Here is a 23,980-nt window from a genome sequence, read left to right as displayed (position 1 = left end):
GGAAGAATTCCTACATGATAAATATCCAGTCATGCTACCTCAAAATACAGCAGCTTGGGATACTAAATATTTTAAACTCAAGGAATTTGAGAAAACAGCTCATAAAGGAAGAATTTGCTGAGCTTCTCCCGAAGCAGGTCTTAAGACCCTCATGTGAAAGATGCCCTCCCTACATGCAGAGGAAAGAAGGCTTGTTATCTCTGAAGATGAAGGGAAGAAGAATCTGAATGAATGAATGGGGCTTGCTAAGTTTCCCCCAGTTTACTATACTTAGCTCATAGCATTTGTCCTATTGTATCTTTCCATAATCTTCCACACTTCATCAAACCTAGTATAGAAATAACCAAGTGTAACCATGTCTTAGGGTCTTCACTTCCTTATGGAGGCCCCTATGTCATGTAAAAAATAAATATGTATGCATTTCCTCTTGTGCATCTGCTCTAGCTAAGAACTTACGGGTAGAAGAAAATGGTATTTTCCTTCCCTAGAATGCCAATCCTGTTCCTATTCTCTATATTATTAATATTTCCTTGCCCAAATGAACTGTTTGGAAAATACACCATATTGTTTTTGCCATATACTCCTAAAATTCTATAAAATATTAGCTATTTCTAATATTTAATTTTATAGATTTGTAATTTGTAGTCTTAAGAAACTTTCTTACACTTAGATTGTCCATATAATCTCTTCAATTTTCTTATAGAATTTTCTTTTTCAATTTTTCATACATTTTTACTCTATCTGGAAGTTATTTTTGAATCTGACTGAAAACAGGATGCCATTTTATGTTCTTTAAGTTCAAAGAGCATTGTACTAACACCATTTACTTAAGAATGCATTATTTTTCTCAAAGAATTGAAATATCTTCACCTTCTAATAACTTATTTTATGGTATAGTATATACCTATTATACTGTTGAATCTGTATCTGGATTCTATCTTCCACTCATCTGCTTACCTCTTCTTGTGCCAATATTATACTGATTTCATTATAGTGATTTTACAGTATGATCTAACATCTGGTAAGGCAAGTTTCCCCTCACTTTTTTATTTCCCCAAAAAGATCTTGTCATTCCCCCAGCCATAATATACTTAACATTATATTATATAAATTAAAAAACAAGCATACATCAAAGTTAATTACGATAATTCCTGGAAGTACATTAAATTTGGAGGAGAACTAACTTTTTTTATAATATTAATTCATACTACACTAAAGCAAATATGTTTTCTCTTTTGTTCGATCTTGTTTGTCCTTTAATAAAATTATAAAGTTTTATTTTTTTTAATTTGGAACTGTGCCTTTCTTGTTAAATTTATTACTAAATATTCTATATAGTTTTAGGTACTTTTTTGAGAATGGATTTTTTTTTCCTATTTCCCTTTCCAAGTATTCACTACTGAGTATATTTTTAAATTTTTATCTAACCATCTTATTGTATCATCTTATTAATGTTACAAGTCTTTTGGTCAAATCGTTACAAGAAGAATATTTTAACTAGTTTCTTACTTCTATATGCTAGAAGTTCCAAAAACACTGATTGTAAATATTTATAGAATCTGATCCATGTTTATATCCTGATTTTGACTTAAATTTTTATAGTATTTCACCTTTTGGCAAAATAACTGCTGTTTGTCCTTCGATAATAGGATATTTTACATTTAAGAAGTTTACTTATATTCCTGTTTAACACAGAGATTTTAATAAGAATAGCTAGCTGAAGGGGCGCCTGGGTGGCTCAGTTGTTAAGCATCTGCCTTTGGCTCAGGGCTTGATCCCGGAGTGCTGGGATCAAGCCCCACATCAGGCTCCTCCGCTGGGGGCCTGCTTCTTCCTCTCCTATTCCCCCTGCTTGTGTTCCCTCTCTCGATGGCTGTCTCTCTGTCAAATAAATAAATAAAATCTTAAAAAAAAAATAATAGCTAGCTGATTACAGTCATGCTTATCAATCTGTCATTGATTGGCTGTCTGACATGGAGGCATCTCTGTATTCTTAGGTATTATTCTATTAATTAGGCCACAAGTATTATTCTTTTAACTAAATGATACGTGAATTAGATATGCTAGTATTTCCTTTTGAATTTTGCATTTATATTCTTCAGTGAGGTTAGACTTTTTCTCTTTTTTCTTTTATACTACTTCCAGAGGATTAAGAAATAAAACTATGCTAAATTCAATATATAATGAACTGAAAAAGCTTTACATATTTACCATGATCAAGAATAGCATAAAAGCTCTTTTCTATTTTTTAAGAGCTAAGTAACAATTGCAAATCTAGTCATGGTGCATTGTTCTATGTACTCTAGTTACCTTTCTTATTTCTTTTCTGGTAATCATCAATTAAAGTTTTATAATTATTCAGTCAATTTTAATAATTTATATTTCCTAGGACATTATTCATTTCATTGAGGTTTCACATGTTACCACAGAATTATGGCTGTATTAGCTTATGATTAACTTATCTTGTGTCTGTGGTTGGTGTCCCCTTCAATCTTAATCATGTTTTTGTTCATTTTCTTCCCCTAATAATCAGGCTGTAAAGGAATTTTGCTTTTTTCAAAGAATGATCACTTGGAATTTCTTTATTCTTTCTTCTTTTCAGTTTCTTTGATTCTGGTTTTTATCCATATTAATTCCGTCTTCTTGCCTTATTTTGATTTATTCTATTGTTCCATAACTAATTTATCATACTTGGTAAAGAATTATCTTACCAATGAATTAAAAAAGTTTCAATAAGATTTGAGTCAAATAGTATAAAACTTAATAAAATGAGGTTATTAGGTTTGAAAAAGAAGAACAAAGCCAAAGGAATCATAATCTCGGATTTCAAGATATGCTACAAAGCTACAGTAAAAAAAAAAAAACAAAAAACAGTACGGTATTGGCACAAAAATAAACACAAATAGCTCATTGGAACAGAACAGAGACCCCAGAAATAAACCCATGATTATCTGGTCAATTATCTATCACAAAGGAGGTAAGAAATACAGCACGAGGGAAAGACAGTCTTTTCAATAAATGGTATTAGGAAAACTGGACAGCTGTGCGCCAAAAACAAAACTGGACCACTACCCACAAAAATAAATCAAAGTGGATTAAAGACCTAAATGTGAGACCTACAACCAAAAACTCCTAAAAGAAAACGAAGGCAGGGATCTCTTAGACATTCACCTTAGCAACATATTTAGTATGGATATGTCTCCTCAGACAAGGGAAACAAAAGCAAAAGTAAACTACTGGGACAACATCAAAGAGAGAGGAAATAAAAGCTTTTGCCAGCAAAGGAATTCATCAACAGAACAGAAAGGCAACCTCCTGAATGAGAGAAGACAGTTGCAAATGATATATCCATTAAGGGGTTAATATCCAAAAAATATAAATAACTTATAAAACTCAACACCAAAAAAACTAAACAATCCAATTTTAAAATGGGCAGAGGACTTAAAAAGGTATTTTTCTACACAAGACATACAGAGGGCTAACAGACACATGAAAAAATGTTCAACATCACTAACCACCACAGAAATGAAAATCAAAACCACCATGAGGTATCACCTCACACAAGTCAGAATGGCTAGTATCAAAACGACAAAAAAATAATAAGTGTTGGGGAGGATGTAGAGAAAAGGGAATGCTCCTGTACTGTTGGTGGGAAAGTAAATTGGTGCAACAACTGGGAAAACAGTATGGAGTTCCTCAAAATATTAAAAATGGAAATACCATGCAACCTAGTAATTCCACTGTTGAGTATTTACTCAGAGAAAACGAAAACTAATTTCAAAAGCTATATGCACCTCTATGTTTATGGCATTATTATTTACAAAGCAACCCAAGGGCCCACTGATAGATGAATTAAGATATACATACAACAGAATGTTACTCAGCCATAAAATAGAATGAAACCTTGCCATTTGAGACAATATGGATGAAACTAGAGGGTATTAATTCCAAGTGAAATAAGTGAGACAGATAAAGACAAATACCACACAATTTCATTTATGTGAAGAATCTAAAAAGTAAAAAAAAAAAATGAACAAACAAAAAACAGACCCTTAAAAACAAAAAGCAAACTAGTGGTTGCCAGAGGAAAGGTGGGCAGGAGGATGGGTGAAGTAGGTGAAGGGGACTAAGAGGTACAACTGTTCAGTTATAAAATAAATAAGTGATAGAGATGAAAAGTACAGCATAGGGAATAGAGTCAATAATATTTTATAATGCTGTATTGTGACAGATGTTGACTATACTTACCATGGTAAGCACTGAGTAATGTGTAGAAATGTTGTATACACCTGAAACTATTGTAACATAGTATACCACCTACACTTCAATAAAAAATCTATGATTATTAGGTGATGGGGAGAATACATGTCGCAGCATTATCCCTATTTAGTCATACATGCCTTTTAGCAAATCATTTAACCTAAGCTAACAGTTTCTACAACTATAAACTGTTAAGAGAATACAGTCTCAAGATTCCTGTTAGGTAACAAATTACACCTGATAAAATAGATAAAATTTTAAGCTCCTTCTGGAAAAAGGAGGCTATTTGAAGGAATAAAAGACCTTAGAAAAACTGAACTGGAACTCACTGCAATTAGAAATAATAATATCCAAGAAAATCCAGTTTTTCTATGACAGTGAAATATAATGGGAGACCTATACTCATTCTATGAACACTCAGGTCATAATCAGGTGAGCTCCTAAGATGTTTCACAAACACCTAATACAAGAGCTAGCAGTACAAGAGCTTCTTAAAGAAGATGCATATAAGTTACATTGAAGAATGACAGAGACAGGTTTAAAAAATATATATATATCACATCATTAAACCGTATTCTCATATTTTTCTTTGAAGAAAATAATCTGGGGCCAAATGGATTTCATGCACTCCCATTGAACCCTCTGATGTTGCAAACAAAAATCTAGGTGTGTTTATTTAATTTTTATTGGGAGAATTAATCACACTGATAGATTTCCAAAGAGTCTGGGACCTGAGAGGTTGAAAAGGCTATTCTGGATTAATAATTCAGCTTCCTATCCTTAGTCTGTGATTAAACTTTTCCATGGTGATACTCGCGCTACTTCACCATACAGACCTTTTCATTACTGGACAGTTACAACTAGCAAAAAACTCTGGCTTACATCAAGTCAAAATCGGCCTCTAAAATTCTCATCTATTTTCTTGATTTCAGTCTCTGAAGCATGAGAGAACAATTCCTTATTCCTGAAAATAGCCCTTTACATATTTGTAGGTAGTCAACTTAGGTCCAAGACATTTTCCTTTTTCAGACTGAAAACTTTTAGACAACATAGCATAATTCACTAATCCAAAATTTTCTCTAAAGGAAGATGATTTAACAACTCAGGGAGACAATATTTTATATTTTTAAAAAGCTCCACAGTGAAAGCTCACCTAATTCTTGACAGAGGGATAGATTGCTCTAAATTTACTTGTGAATTTCAAAAAGAATTCAGAGAAAACAACTGCATTACATTGATGTATGTGACCTAATGAATTCTGCAGAATTCTCACATACTTATTTACTTCAGTAAATTCTTGGAAACTGTAACTCATAAATTCTTTAAAAATTATTTTTTAAACTATTGTCAAAATATAATTCATGGATGGATTCCAACCCATCTTGAAATTTTAGCCATAAGTCATTTTTGTATTTATTTTTATGAATTCAGAAAGGAGAAAGGCAGTAATATCATTTTAAGAGGTACTAAAAACAATATTTACATTAATTCTTTCATGGGAAAAGGGGAGAAAATATGTAGCAGAGTGAAGTATAACAACATAGAAGGGAGAACAAATTCCAAAATGGTAAACCAAGCTCTATAAAACTCAGCACCAAAATTCAATAATTATACAAGAGAATTACTTACGGATACAATTCTGAAAGCTGTTCAGCTATTGCATAAGCTGTTGGGTCTCTGTCTAAGGCATACAGAGTAATATCTGACTCCTTCTGTAGAATGGCTCTTGTGTGTCCTCCTGAACCAAATGTCATATCTAGAAAAATCTAGCCAACACAGAAAAAGAAAATTACTACCTAGCATGAACAAAATATTCTTGCTAGCTACCCTAATTTCTAGAAGCACATATTGATTTTCAGAGCTGATAGCAACTGGAAAAACAATTAAAACTGTTTTGGCTAGAGTTCAATTTGTTATACATGAGACCTGGATCAATTACGAGTGACCAGTCTGAAAGAAATGGCTGGAGTATCAGTAAAATGATAATCTCTGGCACAGGCTGGCCAATTCAAGACAAATTTACATTTTCCTCCAAAGGTCAAACTGGCCACAGTGCTATGCTGCTAACTTTTTAACGCTCTCCAGCACCTGGCTGCTGATAGTATTTCCAACAATTTCTCATTATTTGGAGAGAGCTTACAATTAGTATGGCTCACTTTATCTCAATTTCTCTAAATGCTTTATATTACACATGAAGATATTCAAGAACACAAAGAAAGAGTGAGAGAGAGACAGAAAGAGATAGAGGGAAAAAGAATGAATATACCAAACAATAAACAGTCACAGGACAAATCCTTAAAAATCTAAACTGGAAAAGGCTCAAGGCTTAAGTCAAAACAACTAGGGTAAATTCTAGCTTTGTCAGAAAGTAGCTATATATCTTTGGGAAAGACACTTAAAATTCCAGTGTTTTTAGATTTCCCCAGGCTTTGAAAAGAAAAAGAAAGTCAGAAGAAAAGAAGATACCATCAATACCTACCTAATTGGTAAGGTGACATATAATTGCTCGTCTAAACCAAGATACTTTTGAGAGTATAAGATCTGCCAGTAATAATTTTGCCAGGACAACAGGTTATGATGTACAGGGGTGGCTATGTTTAGATCATTCTAGAGAACAGTAAAGCTAATTGGATTTGAATCTACTTCTTGGTTCTTTTATTGGGCCACACTATAAAGAAAATAGGTCTCAGGTGGGCAAGAAACCAGACCTGGACCATTAGAAACATATTTGTGAATAAGTTAATTGATTGTGGTTGATTTGTAAGTCAAGACACTCTCAGTGTAGTTTAATCTGTCCTTTAATAAGCTTCACTGGTATTATGAAAATAAAAATAATTATTCCAATAATATTGAATACTATGAAAGATAACATATACTATAGATCAAACTATTAAAAACATTTAAACATAAAAATTTTTAAAGTTAATGTGTACACTGCACAAGAAGACAAATTCCTGAAATGGATTTGAACATTTCCCTGCCCTGGAGGCTACAACTTATTTCCAGGAGAGTGGTTAGAAACAAGACGCAAGTATGCTTTGATGTTTTTTGCTACCAGCTACCATGCTGAGGCCCCTCATCTGATCAGGTCCTCAAAAATGTTAGCCTTCTATGAAGAATAACATGGACTAAATCTTCTGATCAAAACTGAAAAGAGGAGGGATGTAAATTATAAGACAGATGTAAATGTGGCGAAAATGTGCAGGCGCTGATTTTAACATGCATGTTAATACAACTAAAGCTTGCACTTCTGTCACTGTTGGCACAAAAGACATGGCTATACACTCTTTTCAACATTATAAATGGTAATATTAAAACAACACTTGATTTCTTGTTTTTTTTTTTTTTTAAGTTCCCCAACGTGAGGCTTGAACTTATGGCCCCAAGATCACAACCCGAGCTTAGATCAAGAGTCAGACACTTAACCAACGGAGCCACCCAGGCGCCCTTTCTTATTATTTGTATGGTTGTTAGGAGTACATACTTATAATCTCAAGATTGAATAATTTCCTTTCTCAGTCTGTATACTTATTTTATGAATAGGGAAAAATCTCCCACCTTACCATACCTCAGTTTTAAAAGTGCTAGGGGTTTAGCATAATTTAAACAAAGAACTTCTCCAAGGCAAAAGTATAAATTAGTTTCTTGTTATGCCCCAATATCAAGTCTTGCTATAATCCTGCACTTTAACTAAGAGTATAGCAAATAAAACAATTTGCATATGATTACCTTATCCCAAGCCAGGAAAGTCCCAATCAATAATTAAAAAGAAAAATCCTCATCATTAAAAATATTCTAGAAAATGTAAGATGATGATTATACTTTACATGATTATTTTTTAATATATCATGATTATGCCCTTGGAGATGTACTGACAATCAAGGAAGTTTCCATAGGGAAAAAAAAATTAATTATTACCAGTCAAGTGTAATACAAAGCAAAGTGGGAGACATGGGATTTATAAAACTACAAGTGAACCCCACCATATGTCCTAGGTTAATAGGTTATTGAAGCCCTTGAAAAGAATTTTGAAAATTCTAATATACATTGCTCATCAATGTAGGCCTTTTGAATCAACCAGAGCTACAATTGAAAAGGGAGCCAATTAGTCTCTCCCTTCTCCTGGGTCACTTACTTGATATAAGACCACATTTTTTAATTTGTATTAGTTGATGATAAAATAAGACTGGACAAATGCACAAGAACAAATAAATCTGAGTGCTACAAAACAGTGCTTCTATGTAGTCTCATCTGCATGGATGTGTGTGTTCATACGTATGTTATGTTACGAACATACGTGGAACTCTTTTTTAAATTATCTGATATAATTTATCTAAAACATGAAACCCATATTCGATACCAAGAGTTTATTCTGACAATGTCACCTCTCACCTGTATAATCCTGACCAAATAATTTTAACCCTCTGAGCCTCAACTGCTTTATCTAAGAAAAGGGGATAAAATGTACCACTGTTTACTTCACAGAGATATATAAAAATATCTTATTTCTTCCATACAACCACAGAGTAGGTGTTATCAGATTTACACATATACAGAAACTAAGAATACACTAAACTAGTAAGTGGTAAATGCAGGAACTGAATACTGGTATACCTGGCTCTCTTCTGCATTAGATCAACAAAGTCTATATGTGCCCAATACCTTATAGTTTATCGAGCATTAACGTTTTTCCTATATGGTCTAACAAAATTATGGACAAGTGGCATTATTTTCATTTTTGCAAGTACAAAACTCAGGTGCAGAGAGATAAGGTGACTTGATTAAGATCTTATTAATAGCAAGTGAGGAAAGAGGACTCTAAACCATGTGTCACCAACTCTAAATTTTGTACCTTTTCTGAAAGAAATAAAAAAAGAAGGGAGGAGCGAACAAAAGACAAAAATAAAAAAGTAGATGGCATAGAAAGAATCATGGCAGAAATAACTTTATAAAAATCATACAAGAAAACTTTAGTTGTTTTTTTTTTTATAGATCACGCATTCCCACTGGAATTTAGGCTCTCAGAAACCATGTCTTAATCTTTGTGTAGCAGGACAACTCTTGAGATGTGTGTGTTTCTCTCTTTTTTTCTTTCTTTCCTCCCTCCTTCTATTTCAAGCAGGCACCTAGGTATTTAGAGCTTTAGAAAGTATGTTCCTTGAAGACTTTTACATGGCATAAAGAAAAAAGTATCTTTCCTATCCTCTGGAGACAACCACTTTCCTATCAGTTAGTATTAAAGAAAAAAAAAAAAAAGCTCAGAGTGCTAGTTATCCTGGGTAGGTTAGTGTCTTTAAGGAAAAGAGAAAGATTTCACTGAAATTGGGTAAAAGAGACATGGGAATGATGAACAAATTCCAAGAAGGTGCAAGACTAATGAAATGACTGACAGAAGATAAGATCTCAAAGCAGCTATCTAAATGAGGAACTGAAGGAGGATGGACCCTCAACACAGGGTTTCCAGTGCTACCAGAGATTTCCATACCCCTCTTTGGCATAGAAGAAGCAGAAAGTTTAGTCCTAGAGGGCTTTTTTTTTTTTTTTTTTTTTTTTACAACAAAAGGCATCTCAGGGTGAACTAAGGGTGGTATAAGATGAGTAATAAGATGCAGGGCCTCTGCATAGCTCATATGGGGTAAGGGGAATGACTATGATTGATGGCTTCTCAGCACAGGGAGATTGGGGCTCAGAATCAAAATAAAAGTGACTTAAAGAAAAAACAACCATTTGAGGGAAGATTCATAACTACAGTTCTCCAACTTTGCCTCCACTTTAACAGCATCAGTGCACAGTAGATGCTTAGTAAATATTTAGTGATGTGGTATGAAAAAAGAGATCAGATTCCCAAGGTAACTATGATAGAGATAACAACACACATTTGTGCATATGAATTTAGAAATACTCCTCAAGATACAAGACTCGTTACCATAAGACCTCATAAAATAGTCACAGGGTATCCAACTTTTAGGAGTCATTTAACATCAATATATTCCTAATATTACAAGTTGTTTCATTAATGCAAAGAACTTTTTCAGAACATTAATAATGATCCGATATTTATGTAAGTCTAATGCACCATGTTCTTATTTGTTGATCAGAATCCTTTACATTTGAAATAAGAAAATGAACGTTTCTTATTTTAGGTTGCTCTTTTAATCAAATACAACTAAATGACATTTTATCCCCATGGTCTTCTAAATATAGAAATGATTAGATTCTACCTTGCACCATGAGTCACACTTGAACAGTTGAGCTATAGCTATGAATCTGATAATGAACAGGGTACAGATGCAGAATTTCAGAGCTTAGAGGGACATAACACACTATTTGTTCCACCTCCTCATGTTACCTATGAGGAGACCAAGGCCCAAAAAGGTAGCTAGTTGAGGGCAGAGCTAATACTAAAACATAAATCTTTTATGCTCTTTCCACTTCATCTCATAATATTCCTCCACTGAAATGATACAATCACACTGAAATAAACAATCATTCTTTAAAAAAGTTTTTTTTTTTTTCCCTTAATGAAGACAGACATATATGTGGGAACTTTGTACCTTAAGCCTCCAACAAAGCTGGAAACAATCACTGTTTTACCATTCTAAATTGTTTTAGGACTTCATGATGATAACTCTGTTGGATTCAATTCCAAAGACAATTATGTTGTGTATGTGGCCTCAGGTAAATATACACCCATTATGCATAACAGCAACTGGTGACGACTGACTTCTTGACAGGTTACAGTTTTCAAATTGGTCTTGAAATTAAAAACAAAGAATTAAAATACTAAAATCATAGACCCATGGGTAGTTAGAGCTAGAAGAACCCACTGAAATAATCCAATTTAATTCCATTAATATATAACGCTCTTTCTGAAGTATACTTAGCATTACTCTTTTACCTCTCAGATATGATACCCTTTAAAAACTAGCTAAGGCTGCTCTCTGAAGGGGGAACTGACAGAAATCAAGGGATTTACCCAAGATCATCCTACACAGACTAGATAGTTAAATGATTTATTTTTCCCAACCGACAGTTATAAAAATCGAAATGTTCACACTGGAACAACGCTGTTAAAATTGGACATGAAAACATTTTTAGCCATGAACAGCATGAGGGCAGATCTTTCAATTTCAATTTTCCTAATGTTGATTAGTCATTTCCAATCTGTGCAAGATTTTTAATAGTAAGTTCTCATCTGAATTTGGAAACAATATGGCCTGATTTCACTGAAAAATTTCTTCCTATGAATATTTCCTTTTCTGGCAATTACTAATTTTGAATATTTAGAATTGAAGTGTTTTTGAAAGAATTTTAGAAAACTTCACCTATTTGCAACAGGTTTCATTTTGAAATACTGAAATGCCTCAGGCATATACTTGACTTTCCGGATTCTTTTTCAGGAGGTAAATTAAAATATATGGCATTAATTAATAATCTGTATATTTACTGAACATTCAGTACAGATAAGGTCATAAGATGTAATACCTATTGAGATTTTAGTTATGGGTCTTCCAGTTTGATGAGGGAATTAGATATGCATACAACTAATTACTAATAAAAAGAAATAAGCAATATAAGAAAAGTATATATAACATTTTACAAGAAGTGAAAAAACCTATGTATTTCAAACAGTGGTGAGACGGACAAAATTGGAGTAGGTTACAAATCAGCTGGGCCATCAAGGCTGGGCAGAAGTCAGAGAGCACCCTTTCTTCTCGCTCTTCCATATTCTCCAAATTTAATTAGCTATCAAGTCCTGTTGATTTTATATAAATATGCCTTAAATTTCTCTACTCCCATTTTAAATTCAGGCCCCCTTATTTCTTCGCTTTACTATTTCAACAGGTTCACACTCATACACCCATACTTCAATCTGACTTCTAATTCTTCTTGCTACACTGTCAACAGGATATTCTTTCTGAAATAAAATTGTGGCATGTGACATTCCTGCCCCCAGAAGCTCCCCAAGCTACATGACAGAGTCTAAATTTCTAGGCATAATGAATAATATTCTTCAGATTCAGGCCTCTGCATTTCTGCCTAACATTATCTCCCACTCCTCACACATGAATTTTACAACATATTCTCTAGCCATACAGTTATAAAATATAATAAAAGCACATACAATTATCAAACATGCTAAACTGTCTCATGTCTTCTCTACCTTTTTGCCTTGTTCCATCTCTCTCAAATTGTATTCTTAAACAATTATGAGAATTCTGATATGTGCACAGCTCTATTTTTAGAGTTAGAAATATGAGAGTAGGCCAAAATAGATATGGCCCTTGCTCTCACATAGTTTCCAGTTGGAGGCCTTAGTACCTTTAATATATTGTTCTTTCTTTCTAGAATACTCCTCCGGAAGATGCCCTAAACATTTGTGTCCTGGATGCCAAACAATGCATGACACAGACTATAATCAATAAATACCTACTAAATAATTAATAAAAACAAAGAGAATTAAATCTTGGCAAAAACGTAGATGTAGGAAAGGGTATGTTATGTAGAGGGAGAGCAAGTTTGACTGGAATGCAGGATGTATTACAAGAAGAGAGTAGAAAAGAGAAAATGCAAGAAAACAGAAACAGAAGAAATTAAAAACTTTCACGTATGTGCCAGATGCTATTATTTGTTGTGATATGTTCCCTGTCTCCATCCTAGAAGTAGCCCTATGCAACAAACTTGGAAATAATGCTGGAAGGTACTGTGAAGTCAACTTGTAGCAGTTCTGAAAAGCCAAGGTAAGTACTTTGCATCATATCTGCTAGATAATGAACAGCTTTGAAGACTTCTTAAGCACAAAAAAATAATGTAACTGCCAAGAGATTTAGAAGGATGGTAGGTTGTGAGAATATAGTGGTGACTTGGTATAGAGCAAGCACCTAGGTAAAAGGACACAAAGCCTGAACTGCCAGTAGGGATGGAGAGTAATAATGACAATAAGAATGTATAATACACTTATTGAATGCTTATTGTACACCCAAAATGGTGCCAAACATTTGCTCTGCATCATTCATTCATTTTATACAAAGGCAGAAACACACACACACTCACCCACATTCAGTTAAGTGAATGAGATTCTCAAAACCACACTTTGAGTAAGTTACTATTATTATTACTATTTTACAGAAGAGAAACAGGAGATTTAAGAGAGGGTTAGGTGAATTATCTGAGATGTATCTGAGATGCAGCTAATGAATGCTGGAGACAGATTTCAAAAACAATTCTGCTTCCTGAACCTGTACTCCTAACTACTTTGCTTTTCTGTAGAGATAGAATAGACTTATTAGATGCAGTGAGTGGAGAAGTGAGAAATAAGAAACACCTACAAAGCATGCTATCCGGTAACTAGGAGTATAGGACACAACATTTATTATGCAATTATTATGTGCCAGCACGCATTATGCCACACACTTTAAAAACCAGGCCTAATTTAATTCTTACAACAGATTGTATGGTACATAAAATAATTCCATTTCACAGATGAGTATATCAGACCCATTTACTTAGGAAAACATAATTGGCAGTACAATTAGAGACATAGGCAGAAATGAGCATTTCCTTCTCCTCCCTACCACCCTGCTACTCTGCCTCCACCACCTCCAATTAGTGTTAGAAAGGCCAAGGAACAACTTCTTACTCTAAAAGAGAGAAAATCAGAAGTATGAGAAGATATAGGCAGCTTGGTAGGAGAACAAAGGTGTAAGAATTCCATGTGGGAATAGAGTAACTCTTTGTAGTAAACTTGAAACAGTAAGTGAGGGGCACTGCTGAGCAGAGATTTGGAAGAGAATAATAATAATAAAAAGCTGGAAACCCAGAAATGTAATAGGGCCAGTTAATACAGCATTTATCCATAGTGGGAGGAAGAAGTTTCATTTCCTAAAATATTTAAAGAACATTAAGTTCTAATTATATTTTTGAAGTTCATCCTAGTCAAAAACATTGATACATTTAAACAAAAAGTAAGATTAATTACTTTCATTATATATCCAAATTACACTATGCAGTCTTTGGGAATATTGCACCCCAAATACAGTATACCTGGCACATATTTACCAAATGCAACAGAAGGGAGTACCTTGATGTAATTAGTGAAGGAAATGTTAAGAAAAATGAGCTAGTTATTTGGACATGATATTATACATATGATATAATGGATATTATGACTTAAAAAAATCACTAGAAGTTATCTGCTTTACAGTGACACTGGAATGTTTATAATTGCTTAGGCAAGCTATTGTTCCACTATTGTGTACTGAATCATACAAGACTATCACTGACTTCTCTCAGCTTTACTTATGTATCTGTCTAATCTATTGACAGGTAGACATTTGTCAAACTGATGCATCTATAGACCTGAAATAAATTAGAACACAAAACTCTGAACATAGAAAGCTACCAACCTTATAGTCACTAACATTCTGAACAAACATTTTTCCTACCAAACCCGTTGATTTATTATTGTCTTGTCAAGCTCTGTTGAGTATCTGTCTGCTACACGCTTATTTTATTTTATTTGAAACTATTACATGGGCTTATGTAAAGGAAAAAAAAAGTCTCAAAAGAACATAAAAGTTATACCACAAAATAATCAATGCATTGCAATAAATTTATCTATTTTTCCATGTTATCAAGAGTACTTGTGTTACTATGACTCACTCTGCCTAAATTCTGCAAAAATTTCATCTTGTAGCTTAAATTCCATCCTATTCACAACAGAAGCCTTTACTTGTCATAACAAAACTTATTTTTTCTCTTCTTTATAAGTATGTTCACTTATATTAAATTAAATAATTAGAGTTTCATCTTTCTTGGTGTTAAATAGGTTTGCTCTTATCTGTAACATGGATGAATTTCAATCATAAGTCCTAACCACGTACAATGGACTGACACTTGATCTGCTTGCATATACAATGCTTGAATTAACACAAACAGACAAAAATAACATGGTAAGGGTGGTCTCAATAAGCTTAATTTCACAGGCATTTCTGGCCCAGACAATGCCAATCTCTCAGCATCTTTTTTAATAAGAAAAAAAGTTTTTATCTACACCATCAAGAAATTCATATAACATATTCTGGACACACTTTCTCTGAGAATGCCAGACAGGTATTTTCTTCTAAGAATTATTAAAAATATAGATTGTTTATAGTATTTGGAAAAATCATGTGAAAATAATAGGATATTGAGCTCTCAAATCAGTGTGTTCAGCAAATGCTCTTTTCAAACCTTTTTTTTTTTTTTTTTGTTCAGGGGGACACAAGTCATTTTACTGATGGCAGTTTCAACATGGTTTCAATACTAAATTCTTATCAGCATTAAAATAAAACCAATGATAGTAAGATTTTCTACTATTTGGCCTCTAAATAACATTACCTTTATACCAATCAAAGCATATACATACATACATATATATGTATGTGTATATATATATATATGTACTGGCATCCAATCCACTGTGTGCACGTGTGTGTATGTGTGCACACATGCATGCACCTGTGTATGCACATCCAGGCACACGTATAAAAATAGGTGAGTAGAAACTGCCACATTATTTAACTGGTTTAAACATGTGACTCAAGGTAGGACAAGTTTCAGACTCAGAGTAGGGTACACACTACACTACCATGAATCCTTATATGGAGTTTGTGTTAGAAAGTAATATTTAAAGAGAAAGTTTCATAGGTTAGTAAGAAGGAAAATCATCAAGAATGTGTCTTTAACATAATTCAAAATAATCAGAAGAGGCAGGTTCAATAAAATATCTAAATACTTTTAGAACAAACTGCTTTTGTGACTTTCAAGTATTATATGAATTGAAAAATAAGATATAAATGAGGCAGCAGGGTGTAAAAGAAGGAGACTAAAGATCAGAATATCTAGTTTCTGGCCCACAGTCTATGTTTTAATTGCCATAAAAGTTGGGCAAGTTACTTAACTTCTCTGAACCTCGATTTCCTCATGTGCAAATGGAGGTAAGTACATGTCCTACCCCACATCACCAGATTATTAGGATCTAGAAATAAGATAATATGCATAAAGGAAATCTGAAAATGGTATAGTGCTATTTAATAATACTATTAATAAAATGCACTTAAATAATTATTCACAAAATGCCTAAATTCCATGATAATTTATACTAAATACAAAAGTAATTTAGTGTAAAAAAAAAAAACTGCTTTATGGCTTCTGAATTTGAAGAAGTGCTAACAGAACTTTCAGTTGGCAGATGGTCTTTAAAAGGAGCCTCTCAATAATGTACTACTGCTTCTAGGGGCGCCTGGGTGGCTCAGTCGGTTAAGCATCTGACTTTGGCTCTGGTCATCATCTCAGGGTCCAGGGATCCAGCTGCATGGGGCTCTGTGCTCAGTGGGGAGTCTGCTTCTTCCTTGTCCCTCTGCCCCTCCCCCAGGCTCTCTCTCCATCTCTCAAATAAAATCTTTTTAAAATAATGTAAAAAATAATAATGTAACGCTTCTAGAGGGAGAAATTTCAAAGAATTTTAAATGGAATAAAAATCAATGATATATATGAAATAAGACAATTTCATAATTAGCGTTTGATATGTCTTAAAGTTAAAATATCTTCAAATTTTCTTTTAATTCAGCCCCAATCAAAAAAACAATACAGTTTACTAGATGATTTAGATGACCTTTAAATCTTTATTCCTTTTTTAAAAATTTTTTTTGAGTATAGTTGACACACAATGTTACATTAGTTTCAGGTGTACCACACAATGATTCAGCTTTTTATTATTGTCCTCTAAAATTTTATCACACTACTGATCATATTTTAGAGTGTATAAACAATTCTATCTACAGACAATGAATTGGGCAGTGGTGCAAATCTAACTGCACCAGTATTCTGACATATTACTAGGAATAAAGGGTTCAAAATTTCTAAATTTTAAACTGGCCCAGAAAACTTTATATAACTTTCAAAGTGGCCAGTTGACTGAAAGGAAGCAATAGTCATACAAAAATCAAATAGCTAATTATCTTGACTGTAAAGAAAAACGATATGCTTATTGTATAAATTTTGTATGCAGAATACTGACTTTTGGAGTATAAATTTTGTATGAAAATACAAGGACTAATAAAATATACTCCTGGTTTCCTGATGGACATTCAGTCTACTTGCACAGACCAAACACATATCTACAAAATGATTTTATAATAAGAAAGAAAGTTCCAGGCATACTAATAAATACCAGTATATCATTCCATAGCAGTACTAACAAAGAGTAACATATAATGTACAGAAACAAATATTACTCTATGCAGTCATGTTCTGAAAAGTCTCCTTCATCAATGAAGATGGCCCCAAATCAAGCCTGGATTAGAATTAGCTAAGTATAATAGAGGGGGGAAAATGTGTGCCAGGGGACAGAAAAAATCTAGAACAAAAACAGAATATTATTCTTGAATCATTAACTGATTTAAGTGTATGAAATACAAGGTTTGTAGTAAGCAGCAGAATAGACTAAGTTGAATGTTAGACGGTTTAACCTTTCTAAGTCTGCTCTCTTGGTTATTAAATGGAGTCAAAAACACTGCCCTCACAGTATTATAATGAGGATTAAATGAATTTGTGTGTATAAAGTGCTTAGAATACTTCCTGGCACACAGTGAGGGTTCCAAATAACAATCACAACAACAACAACAATAATGATTATAATAATACCTACTACTTTCACTGGCAAAAAGCATAATAGACAAGAGCCCACTGAGTAACAGGACTTGCACGGGGATAATAACAGATGGAGAGGAAAGGGTCCATATGAGAGAAATGACAGAAGGAATGCCACCATAAAGAAGTACTCATAAGAACTAAAGCTTAGTTTGGATATAAACACTATACTTGGAAGAAATGTTAAAGTTGTCACAAAACTTTCAAAACTACTTGCATAAAAGAATGATGATAGTACCTACCAAAAAGACAGTATCATCAGAGGAGATAATCTGCTTTTCAGGGAATTAGATCCTCAAAATCTGACCCTCTCAAAATTGGAAGCATGAATTTATAAGCAAAAGCATTTTTCTTTAATACTCATGACTATCTCTACATTATCAGTATTGTTTTATATCTAAATTAATGACAAGAACAGATTTTATGTATCTACTCAAGATCACTAGCAAAAAATTGGGTATATTATAGGTAGATCCTTCTATTATTACTACCAATAATCGTAAAGATTTATTAGATTCTTTCTACATGCCAAGCAGGGGGTTATTTACATAACAACTCTGAGGGAGATGCTACTATTATTTCCATTGCACATAGAGAAGTAACTCACCTAAGCTTGAATGGTTAATAAACTACAGACCCATTTGAATCTATAAAGGCTATCCTTGGAGTTTATGCTCTTAATAAAACCTCCTATAATTTCTTATAATTTGTTTTTGAGTAGCACAAATATCAGATCACATCACTCTTCTGCTCAAAACTTTCTGATGGCTTCTATTTCACAGAGCCCTTCAAAATGTGCCCAGTACACCTCACCCGACTTGTCTGATTTCACATCTACTTCTCTGCTCCTAGATCATTCTATTCCAACTACAAGACCTTTCCTACTGTCCCTCAACTACAACTCCAGTCACAAAGCCTTTGCACTTAAGTGTCCCATCTGGCTACCCCATTGCAGCCCAGATATTCAAGGCTGGAGTAGAGTTGCTCTGTCTTCTCTTCTAGGTCTTTGCTTAAATATAATATTCTTAGTAAACCTGTCCTCAGTAAAACTATTTTAAACTATAACCCTTTTTCTAACCACCAACACTCAACACTCCCTATACCTCTTTGTTTTACTTCTCCTCCATAGCACTTATCTAATCTAACATAATCTAACTTATAACTTTCTTTTTTATTATGCTTATTATCTGTGTCTCATCTCTAGAAGGCAAGCTCTGAAAGGGTATGTACACTTTTGTATCTCTAATACCGGGAATAGTACCTGTCACATAGAGCTGAATAAATATTTGCTGAATGTATACATGGTTGAATGAATACAAATATATTGGTAATTAAACAAAATTTGTTTTCAAAAGAATAAAGGGGGAAAGGGAATAGGAATTAATGTTTACTTAGCATCTAATGTGTGCCAGGAAGTCTCCTGGGTGTTTAGCATACTCATCTAATTCTGTGAGATAGAAAGTTCCCCTTTTTTATAGAACAGGAAACAGACTTTGAGGTTAAGCAGCTATTCCCAAAACAAACTGTAATAAGCAATGAAGCCAAGTTGTAAACAGTGGTCTTTTTGATTCTGAGGATCCACAAGCTTTATCACCCTGTCTCCTGTAAAGTACTTTAGGTACTAGCTGGGATTTACATATCTAATCTAGCAGCAGTCTTTAAAACCATTTGCATGTGTAAACCTCATCATATTCATGTGGAGGGATGCAATTATAGGTAACTTTTCAAATCAACTGTATTGTGATGATTAGTTTTATGTGTCAACTTGGCTAGGCTATAGCACCCAGTCATTTAAACACTAGTCTAAGTGTTCCTGTAAAAACACTGTGTAGCTGTACTTAGCATCTAAAATGAGTTGTCCTTAAGTAAGTGAGATTACCCTCCATAGTATTAGTGGGGCCTCATGCAATCAGTTGAAAGGCATTAAGAGCAAAAACTAAGGTTTCCTGGAGAAAGAGGAAATACTACTCTAACACTACAGCATTAACCCCTGCATGAGATTCCAGCCTGCCAGCCTATCCTACAGATCTCGGACTTGCTAGCCCCCACAAATGTGTGAGCCGATTCTTTAAAATAAACCTCTTAATACATATGTATCCATCCTATTGATCTGTTTTTCAGGTTCTGGAGGATCCTGACTTTTATAAATACTGACTAAATGTCTGCAACTATAAGTAGGACAACACAGAAACTCCATATGTAGACTTCCAGCAAGGCTATGCACATAGCAGGTGACAAATATTTGTTAAGTATAGATGAACAAAGAGATGGCTTCCTTAAAATAGAAAAAAGAAAGGAAGTCTATAAAATCCTTAAAGAAAATATTACCTACCAGAAAAAGCTTTAAATAAACTTTAGATTGATATTAAATGAATATTTTGCTTAATTTTTACAATGTTATCAAAATTCATTAAAGTTATCCAGAATTAGTGTTATTCTTATTTACTTTAAATCTTAGATTCACACTATGGGCTTCTTTCAGGTATTCTTTACTACGGGTATTGGTATAAGGTATAATTCTCAACATAAATAATTCAATAGAGTCCAAAAAAGCGCTGGAAATTACACAGGAGCCCTTAAGAACACTGAACATGGAGTTAGCAAAAGGGGTTCGTTTAGAAAAGGGTCTCCACTCTCAATGACCTTGGATAAGTCATTTAATAACAGTGAGTCCTAATACTGTTGTGTGGAATAGAGATAATTCATATAAAATGATTTTTACACTGTAGATCACTACACAAATATTATTTTTGCCATTAAACATTTGATGGTGGCAATAATGGCATGGCATCTAATTCTATCTCAAATGTGTTTAGAAATAGTGTCTTTTAACTGAAATTTAAATAAAAACTTGAAAAAAGGGAATAAACTTAAAAAAAACTGTCTTTCAAAACATCACATATCAAAAAACAGAAAAATAAGATAGTCAAAATTATGCTTGAAGGTCTCAGTGTAAGAGATCTACTACCACTCTAAGAGTTCAAATGCAACGGGAATCTCAAAAATGTAGATCATGGTCCCTATTCTTGAAAAGTTCATGAAACCTATGTTGTATACTTCCTGTCCCTCCCTCAATATTCACACCCCCACATTTCCAAAAAGTATGATTGGAGTATTTGAAGCAATAACCAAGAGTGATATAAATATTTTCAAAGCTACGAAGGTACTTAAATGCCAAATATAAGCATTACTGCAGGGACCATTTAGGTTTCTAAACAATAATTGTAACATGCAAATTAAGTCTATTTTTAAGCACTAGTTATTCTAACATAACTAATTATGTTAGAATACAAGGGAATAACTTCTTAAAACAAAACAAAAACTGTAAATTGCCATAAATCTAATAACAAAAGCAAACTAGTCTTCCCAATATATCTGTTTTTTTCTTTTCAAGTGGTGCTTCTGAGTTACTTCTATTTATTAAACAACCAAAACAGTCCAATATTTTCAATCCATTCTAAATTAAATCATCTTAACTCATGCCTTCTGGATTTAAAGAAGAAACATTAAGCTAGATGAAAAGTCAATTTTTCCAATCATTCTGTCAACACTTCACCTAAAATTAAACACCTACCCTCAATTTTCTATATCCAATTCTAGATTTCTGTTGCAGCAAACATGACTACAAAACAAATTCATATAATCACTTAAAGCCAGGAAATCTTTTAGTTATGCCAAGTTGTGGATTTCAGGATGTGTTATCATTTGTTGTCCAACAATATCACTTATGTCTTCATAATGCAAGTAGTAAGCCTATTTATTTGATATAGTTCTAAGAGAAGATACCATAAGACAGAGAAGATAAGATCTTCCAATGAATACTCAATCCTGAAAAGATATACAGGTAAGCAAAGAAGTGAGTTTAGTTGTTTACGTTTGAAGTAAAACATAATACTCCAAACATCTTCAGATGGTTTGGTTAATCATTATGAAAAAGGCTTTAAATATGTACACACTAAGTATAGCAAAGAGAGATCAGAAGCAGGCTAATAGAAAACAATAAATATTAAAGTGTTAGTCCAGATCAAGAAAATTCTTCTTACTCTTGCTAGAAGGAGAAATTAGGTAGAAACAATCAGTACTTTCTGTTAGTTAAGATATTGTACAGTCAGGACACAATGCTAAGCTATTTTCTGACTATTAGTTTTCACATGAGGCTAAAAAATAAATCAACTTTGCCTTTCAGGAGTTTATCTAATTTCAGCCATGTAATTGTTGTTATTCTTAAAATATTTCTGTGCCAAAAGAGCTCTTCTACAATATATTATTACTTGCTTTTTTAAATTCGCAGTTCATAATTAAGCACTAGGATATTACCAACAAAGCCTGAAGTATACCACAGATTTATATCCATATAATATTTTACACAAAGATTTTTTAAGTTGTGAAAATGACTATTATTGACTGTTATACTAAAAAATATTTTTTACAAAAAGATATAGCCTTTGAAAGGAAAATTTCTTTATGTTATATAGAAAGCACAAGTAAAATTTGGATCTTTTTATCTCTTTAAGCCTCTACTCCAAGTTTTTTCTAAGTCTTTCAGTTTTAATCATCGAATTCTCAAGAATACCTGGAAAAGTACAAAAAAAATGAATTCTCAAGATTATCTGTTAAAGTACAAAAAACCCCTTTAACACAAAAGAGGAAAAAAATTTTTGAATTACCCTGAAACCCAAACTAATGGCATTATAAGGAAAAGAAAATTTTCACGTTTCATCTACTTACATAGAGTAAATGTTTACTTTAAAATTTCAGACAAAATTTTAAGTAAAAGTATTGTCACCAATTTTTAAATTCTACTGGAAAGCGTAAAAACATTACAAAGCTAGTTCAGTTGTACAAAACAATTTATAACTTCAGGGATGACTTTAAAATATAAAATTTATTATGATAATTATATGAAAGAAGCATCACTTGCCTTCTGGGAAATAACAGAATCTCTCTACTGTCAAGCAAAATTATTATTAATAGGCTCAATGTTATAACTTCATTATACAGTATAATGTAAATAAAATTGTGGATAATTCTCATTAGTGCCACTCTACATCTATAACTTTGGTTAAACAAGTTAAAACTAAAGTACATGAGCTAAGGATAGCAAATACTGCCTTACTCTACCATTACAAATGTTAAGAAAAAGTTCCCTTAATTTTTTAATAAATGTTTTAATTTGTATTAAGTCACATTATGATTCTACCTAATGTAAATATTAATTCTGCCTTTTCTGTCATGATCACTTACCCAGGTTTTGAAACAAATATGTCAACAGATAATTAGTAAACACTTCATGTGCAAGTGTCATGCTAAGTACTTTATATAAAAATGTAGCTATGTGACTTCAGGAAGTCACTTTGCCTTTCCAGGCCTTAATTACCTAAATGATAAGGCAAGGGGATTAAAAAGGATAATCTCTTCAAGCTCAAATATTCTGTAATTCTTAAATAAACAGGATCTAAACATATCTGACCATAAATTCAGAGAGATCTTCTTCACATTCTTAATTGACTTAAATAGATTTAAAATAACTCTGTTATAACTTAACATCATGTCAAGTGTGCTGGAAATTTAAATCCAAAGAGTTAAGTAAACAAAAGATTGATAAATGCCTGAAGTAATGATTTTTCATACAATTTCTGAAAATAATTGATCTTAATTTTATATATCACTTATGAAAATATAAATCATTTTTGTTATTGCTAGCTATGGGTGGGAGGCCCATGTCAGGAAGGGATTTTATTCATGTTTTGGGATAAATGCAAAAAGAGGCCTTCTATTTCCCTTTTTTAAATAAACAGTTATTGTCACACACAAGAGGAGAACTATTAAGGGAAATTTAGATGCCAGAGGTCTCTCTTTATGAGAAGTAATCTTAAAACCATCAGTAACAAACAGTATTAAATCAACTGTTGAATAACTATTGATCAAGAAAAAAATTAGTCAATAAAGTATAATCAACATTTAAGAGCAGATCAATTGCATTAACTCAAAATACAGAGCACTGCAGTAGGCTCTAGTAGGAGCCCTG

General features: G+C 33.0%; 1 protein-coding gene across 2 annotated transcripts in view; it reads right to left on the bottom strand.

Annotated features, from left to right (window-relative positions):
* METTL15 (methyltransferase like 15) overlaps nucleotides 1-23,980 on the bottom strand; it is a 178,401-nt gene that overhangs the window by 93,123 nt on the left and 61,298 nt on the right. For both annotated transcript variants that reach the window (XM_002920432.4, XM_034644902.1), the window contains exon 3: nucleotides 5,890-6,026. In XM_002920432.4, coding sequence (XP_002920478.1) covers nucleotides 5,890-6,026 — 137 coding nt within the window. The remainder of the gene's footprint in view (nucleotides 1-5,889; nucleotides 6,027-23,980) is intronic.

The sequence above is a fragment of the Ailuropoda melanoleuca genome, chromosome 16, assembly GCF_002007445.2.
Source record: "Ailuropoda melanoleuca isolate Jingjing chromosome 16, ASM200744v2, whole genome shotgun sequence".
Classification (NCBI taxonomy): Eukaryota; Metazoa; Chordata; class Mammalia; order Carnivora; family Ursidae; genus Ailuropoda; species Ailuropoda melanoleuca.
Note: the sequence above shows the minus strand (reverse complement) of the source record. Positions and strands in the feature narration are given on the sequence as shown.